This window comes from Sebastes fasciatus, chromosome 9 (assembly GCF_043250625.1).
Source record: "Sebastes fasciatus isolate fSebFas1 chromosome 9, fSebFas1.pri, whole genome shotgun sequence".
Classification (NCBI taxonomy): domain Eukaryota; kingdom Metazoa; phylum Chordata; class Actinopteri; order Perciformes; family Sebastidae; genus Sebastes; species Sebastes fasciatus.
In genome coordinates, this window is record NC_133803.1 from 25,611,614 (window position 1) to 25,618,259 (window position 6,646).

The window sequence follows — 6,646 nt, forward strand, 5'->3', positions numbered from 1 at the left end:
TTCTCAGCAGAGAGTCAACCCAAAAAAGCAAAACCAACTTCCACAAAATTGGTTGTGTGATTAAAAAGCAAAAAAAAAAAAAGAAGTTGAGTGAGAGGGGTGTGAGGAGGAGGAGGTGCTGGGGTTGTATTTCAAGGCGTGGTGTTGAAGAATAGTTGGCCAACCGGTGAATGGAAGTTTTCTCTGAGAGGAGGAGGAGGAGGCGGCTCCTCGCAAAACTTTACACCGACTTCAGCTCGCCCCTCCCCGGCCACCGCCACGCATTTATACCCAAAGCAAAAAGCTCTGGAGCTCACAGTGAAGCACTCTGGCTCAGCGCTTCTCGAGGGGAGGACATAAACAACTCAACATTTACAAAACTATCCCCCCTTTTTTTTCTCCTCTCCTCTTCTTTTCATTCTTTTAAAGCTGCAACATTTAAAAACTTTAAAAAAAAAAGTTCCTCAACCAAAAACCAGTCGTGGCACAAACTAACTTTTCCGCACGGCGCATCCAAGGATCCTGGTCGGTCCTCCATGAAAGAGGGAGTGAGGCAGCAAACTTGGGGAAAAGACATGTCTGCTACAGTCTTGTCTGCGTTTTACGACATGGACTTGCTTTACAAGGTAAAAAAGTTTCACAAGATATGGAGAGTTTTTGCAGAATCTTTGCTTTCTTTCTTGCTTGCATAAAAGTTTGAGCTGCAACAAGTTGTCTTAAAAACATGCCATGTGGTTAAAAATGTCAGATTTTTAAAATGCATTTGCTATAACATGTGTTTTTCTCTCCTACAGCAAGATAAAAGCATGAACATGAACGCCCTCCACATCAACAGCATGCTGGATAAGAAGGCAGTGGGAGCTCCGGTGACGTCTCCAGGCTCCGGTGGAGGTGGCGGCGGTGGTGGCTCCTTCACGCCGGGATTTTTCCGCAGAAACTCAACCAGCAACGTGGAGGCGATGAACAACGGCAACAAATACTCTCAAATGAGCTCCTACAGCAGCCTGATAAAGGAGAACATGCCGAGCATGAACAGCAGCAGTAACAGCTCCACCACCACGGCTCTCATGAACAAGGAGAACAAGTTCCGCGACCGAGCATACAGCGACAACAGCGGAGGCGGTGGTGATCAGCGGGGCGTTCTGCAGCAGAAGCCCGGCTCTCAGATCAACTCCACCCGCTACAAGACGGAGCTGTGCCGGCCCTTCGAGGAGAACGGTTCGTGCAAGTACGGCGAGAAATGTCAGTTCGCTCACGGCTACCACGAGTTGAGGAGCTTGTCAAGACACCCTAAATACAAAACGGAGCCATGTCGCACCTTCCATACTATCGGTTTCTGCCCGTACGGTCCGCGGTGTCACTTCATCCACAACGCCGACGAGAGACGGCCGGCTCCGGCTAACAACGCCAACATGACGGCGGCAGGAGAGTCACGCTCCGGCGGCGGCTACCAGAGAGATAGTTTGATGCAGCAGCAGCTCGGCAGCTACAACCGCGACAGACCAAAGCTCCACCACAGCCTCAGCTTCTCCGGCTTCTCCACCCACCACGGCCTGGAGTCGCCTCTGCTCGACAGCCCCATGTCCCGGACTCCACCGCCGCACACCAACTCCTCCTGCACCTCCACCTCCAGCTTCTACGAGGAGGTGATGTCTCCTAACTCCTGCATCAACAGTGCCTTCAATTTCCCCGGACAGCAGGACTTAAAAGCCTTACTGGCACCCCTGGCTGTGCACACTTCCAGCGGGTATAACAACCACCTCCACTCCTCCTCCACCACCTCCACCTACTACGGGAACATGCAGAGCACCGTGTGTCCTCCGTCTCCTCCGACCTACAACATGAGCCACTTGCAGGCGCTGCGTCGCCTTAACGAGTCGCCGGTGTTCGAGCCTCCTCCCAGCCCGCCAGACTCGCTCTCTGACCGGGAGAGTTACGCGAGCGGGTCCCTAAGCTCTTCCGGGAGCCTCAGCGGCTCCGAGTCCCCGAGTTTGGACGCTGGAAGACGGTTGCCAATCTTCAGCAGGCTGTCGATTTCTGATGACTAATAATTTTTTTATTTTTTTTTTTGGATTTATGGATTGGTCAGGCAGGGGTGATCCACACACCCCAATTTCAGCACCCTGCCGAAGTGCCTTTGAGCAAAGACATTGAATCCCAAACCAGCTCCAATGGGTGCTGACCTTTGACCTCCCTGGAGGGGAGCAGAGAAAATCACCCACAGGGATCAATAAAGCTTCAGTTTAAAGTGACCTGGCATTAGACATTTAGTTTTTTTTTTCATTGTATATGTAATATAGCTGTATTAAAACTTAGATAGCAAACAGAAGGCATTCCATCAGTGCCTTGCCCGAGGGCTCACGGCAGCCCCCTCTCTTTCTCCCTTTTTTGCTCTATCAGGCAAGCCACACTTTTTCCTGGGATTAGATGTGTGTGGGTATAACATGACTTGACAAGAAGAAGAGACTGTAAGCGGTTTTTCAGATTTCCTCCCATCCTGCCAAGAATATGCCTTTGACTCAAAGTAACATGTTTTTTTTTCTTTATCATGTTTTTTTTTTTTTCCTCTCTCTGAAAAAGCTTCAACTTCCATTCCAGATCTGTCTCCTCCCAGCGCCACCCAGTGGTCCGATCGGTTAGTCTATAGCGTGTTGCTTGGATAAAAAAGTACTCTTGAGTTGGGTTTGTTTGGGGAAATCACTGCTGATGGTTGAATATATATTTTTTTAGCTGTTTTTTGAGTGATTTACATAGCTGTGCATAACTGGCTATGGACTATTTAACTTATTTATTATCTTGTGAAAAAAGTATAGGCTACATTGGTAATTTGTGTCCATACTGTATTTATCAAGTATGATGAAGCAATAGATCTATATTCTTTTATGTTTAAATTATGATCGCCATTATTAATCTGCATAAAGTGGAGTGTATGTTCTTTTCACAGTAATATATATATTGTTTTTGTTTCTCCTTTTTTTTTTTTTGTAACTTCACTCGGTTATTTTTATTGTAAATGAGTTAAAAAAAAAATCTTAATTTAAGAGTATGTGATATTTATTTCATTAATTTTGTTTCCTTGTTTACGTTTATTAAAAAAAAAAAGTTTGATTGCTGTTGGAGGTTGTGTGTCAGTGCTGTAGAAGGCTTTTTTTTTTTTTTTGAGGATCCCTATTTAGATGTTTCTGTAGAATGTATAAACAATGTGGTTGTACAGACCGTCCAAACCTTACTTCTTTTGTTGATCTAGATCAGACTTCAGTGACAAAGAACCCAAGTCAATAAATTAACCAAAAAGTATTTTTGTTTTTTCTCTGTTTGCACGAGGTCACACTGTGATTCCAGCCACGTGCTAAAGAATGTAGCAATGCCCCAGTATTATTGTGTAGTGCCTATATGGGGTTCACCATCTTGACATGCCTTAAAATTAACCAAATAAAGTATTTTTCCTACATGGCATCTTTTATACACAGGTTGAACTGAATGTAGTGTATTTTTTTAAAGGTTGTTACCACTCAGACACTCTGACAAAAACAACCGTAACCTTTCTAAACCCCCATTCCTCTTTATTATTATTTCCTTTTTTGCTCTGTTTTTCTTTTTTTTATATCTATATATTGAGATCTAGTCTTGAGTTTGCTGGAGAGGGAAGTGGATGAACACGTTTGGTTTGTACATAGTAGGTACAGGGGGATGCGCACTATGTACTTTTGACTACTTTATCAGAAGTAAAGCTTTTTGAATGTAACAAAAAACGGACAAAAAGACAACGAGAGTTGTGATATTTTCTTTGGGGAGTCAGTTCACTACAAATTGAGTGTGAGACTGTTAACTTTGTACTGTACATTTTTGTAGTTCTCCCAATAAAAATCATTTTGGAAAAGCTTCAGACTGTCAGGCTGTGATTTCTTATGAAGATCCAACAGGTGTCCGATCAAAACACACAAGCTGAAACGACTAGGGATGCACTGATCCGACTTTCTCAGTCCCGATAGCGATACTTTAGCTTTGGGTACCAATTCGATACCAGTGTTTAATAAGATGTATGCCTCACTGTGTGGAAGTGACTGGGATCATTCTTTTATGTGTAAGGCAACATCAGGCTGGACTTAAACATGGCTTTCCTAACTTTGTAAAACAGAGTGTAACAAATAAATACATAGATATTTACTGAATTGTTCTTTATTATTCAGATAATAAATCGTACACCAGCAACTTGGTCAAACATCTTCAAAATTAGCAGGAATTACAATTCAAGTATAAACCTTTTTAATGCAGCAACAAACTGGTCAACACTTAAACTTAAACAGAAATTCCAGTATATAATGTGTACATACAGTATAAGTGTATAGTGTATAAGAGTATATAAACGGGGAACTGAATTGAATAGATCGGCCCCATTGTCACCGATATCCAATCCAGTTATCTGAGTCAGTATTGGCCTGATATCCGATCCGGTATCGGTGCATCCCTATCAACGATTAATCGATCAGTTTTCAACTATTAAATTATTCACCAACTACTTTGATAATTGGTTTGAGTCATTTTTTAAGAGTCTAAATTCTCTGATTCCAGCTTCTTAAATGTGAATATCTTCTGGTTTCTTTATTCCTCTATGACAGTAAACCGAATATCTTTGAGTTGTGGACAAAACAAGACATTTGAGCCCACATCAGCCCACCTTTATATGTCTTCTTCACTAACTTTCAGAGGGAAATATTGTACTTTGTACTCTAATCTGTCAACTATAACCATCATGAATGAAGTCAAGTCATTTTGAGACATAAACAACCTTTCAGTGACTTGGTAGGAGCTGTAATCACTTTTTTTGGCAAGAGGAAAACTGCATTTTATGGGTTGTAAATCTATTACTACTTATATTTAAACTGGTAAAAAGTACTGGTTTGGTTATAATCTAGGACAGAGTAAACTGAATATCTTTGAGTTGTGAACATAACAAGACATTTGAGGACGTCTTCTTGGGCTTTGGGAAACACTGATCAACATTTTTTACCATTTTCTGACATTTTATAGACCAAACAACTAATCGATTAATCATTAAATTATAATCAACAATGAAAATAATCGTAGTTGCAGCCCTACTGCTGATGTTCAGGAGTTGATGTTAGATGTTACAGATCTCTCTCCTCTGGTGGAAAAAGCCTGGATGGACGGAGTGAGTCCTGGGTACAGAGCCCCAGCTGCTTTGTGCTACTACTTGGCATGGGTCCATCAGAGGGGGCTTGTCCTCAGTCTGCAGTAAAACACTGACCTGTTAGTTTCCAGAGGAAGACATGTCCCTCAGTCTCATCTCCTGTCACACAAAGAAAGAACAACTGGACTGTAGGTGGGCTCTGGGACAGGAAAATCTGACTCTGAAAGCTCAATATAACACAAAACGGCACCACAGAAACTGAATAAACTATGTGATTATTACATAATCTGTAATGTTCTGCTGTAAACAGAGGTCGATGAGCGATACGTCTGCTCCATCTGAGGAATGAGGTCTGGAATTTTAAAATGGAAAATGTGTAGGAGCGAAGGGAAAGACAGCTGAAGGTGGCTGTAAATCTGTCTGGATCGGAGGCTGAAGTTTGATTTCAAAGGTTATTAGTACAGCCACAAATCCGCACAAGGGCTTCAGTTCTTCAGATAGAATAAAACACAAGTATGTTTTTTATCATTTTGATGATGATGGTCGTAACAAACACAGTAAAATGCAGCAAAAAATGATGAAATTGATCAATATATTGACTCACCCCATAGGTGAAAAAGTGCAAGGGGGATAGATAGATAGATAGATAGATAGATAGATAGATAGATAGATAGATAGATAGATAGATAGATAGATCGATCTATTTTTGTGGAATTTATTTATCATTTTCTGTTTGTTCTCTTCATCAAGCAAACATAAGACTTCTGCAGAAGTCCAGGTCAGTCCTCCCCCTCTCATGTTAACCTGTTGTTTACCGGTGTCCATCTCAACAAATGTTTGGTCTATAAAATGTCATAAAATGGTGAAAAATGTCGATCAGTGTTTCTTAAAGCCCACGCGACGTCCTCAAATGTCTTGTTTTGTCCACAACTCAAAGCTATTCAGTTTACTGTCATAGAGGAGTAAAGAAACCAGAAAATATTCACCTTTAAGAAGCTGGAATCAGAGAATTTTGACTTTTTTTTACTTAAAAAAATACTCAAAATAGTTGGTGATGAATTTAATCGTTGCAGCTCTAATGTTAAGCAGCAGAAAATGTAAATAGGCTGCTGAAGTACTTGAGTAAATGTACTTTCTCCCACTGAGGTAAAGGAGTGAATGATAGGCCATGTGTTGGATGGGCTTACAGCTGGAGCGATCGCTCACCAGTGTGACAAATCGATGAGCTTCAATCCCATCTGAGTGATCCTATATGCTGCCTCACTAATGAATCTCTCACAGTGATCCGTCAGAAAGCTGTGAGTGATATCACTGTGAGGTCAGGCTGAGATGGATGTATCAGTCTGGGAAGTGAACGCCAGACATTAACCCATAACTGATTAACTCCGCAGCTGTAAACGTGTTTCCACTATCAGTCGTTGAGCAGGTAACATCCCCTGTCCTGATGGGTGCTACAGTCTAGACCAAATAAAAGCCCTGGTCTAAAGTTCAGTGTTGTTGTGGGTTGTGCGATTT

General features: G+C 42.0%; 1 protein-coding gene across 1 annotated transcript; it reads left to right on the forward strand.

Moving 5' to 3' along the window:
* Positions 1 to 275: 275 nt before the first annotated feature.
* zfp36l2 (zinc finger protein 36, C3H type-like 2) lies at positions 276 to 3,862 on the forward strand. The gene is made up of 2 exons (XM_074646920.1): positions 276 to 605; positions 774 to 3,862. The coding sequence occupies exons 1-2, from the start codon at positions 516 to 518 to the stop codon at positions 2,025 to 2,027; spliced, it is 1,344 nt and encodes a 447-aa protein (XP_074503021.1). The 5' UTR covers positions 276 to 515; the 3' UTR covers positions 2,028 to 3,862.
* Positions 3,863 to 6,646: the final 2,784 nt, after the last annotated feature.

What these genes read in the sequence shown, in the direction of transcription:
- zfp36l2 (XM_074646920.1), top strand. Translation starts at nt 516, where the DNA reads ATGAAAGAGGGAGTGAGGCAGCAAACTTGGGGAAAAGACATGTCTGCT. An exon ending in ACATGGACTTGCTTTACAAG is followed by an intron (nt 606 to 773) that starts GTAAAAAAGTTT and finishes TCTCTCCTACAG; the next exon opens with CAAGATAAAAGCATGAACAT.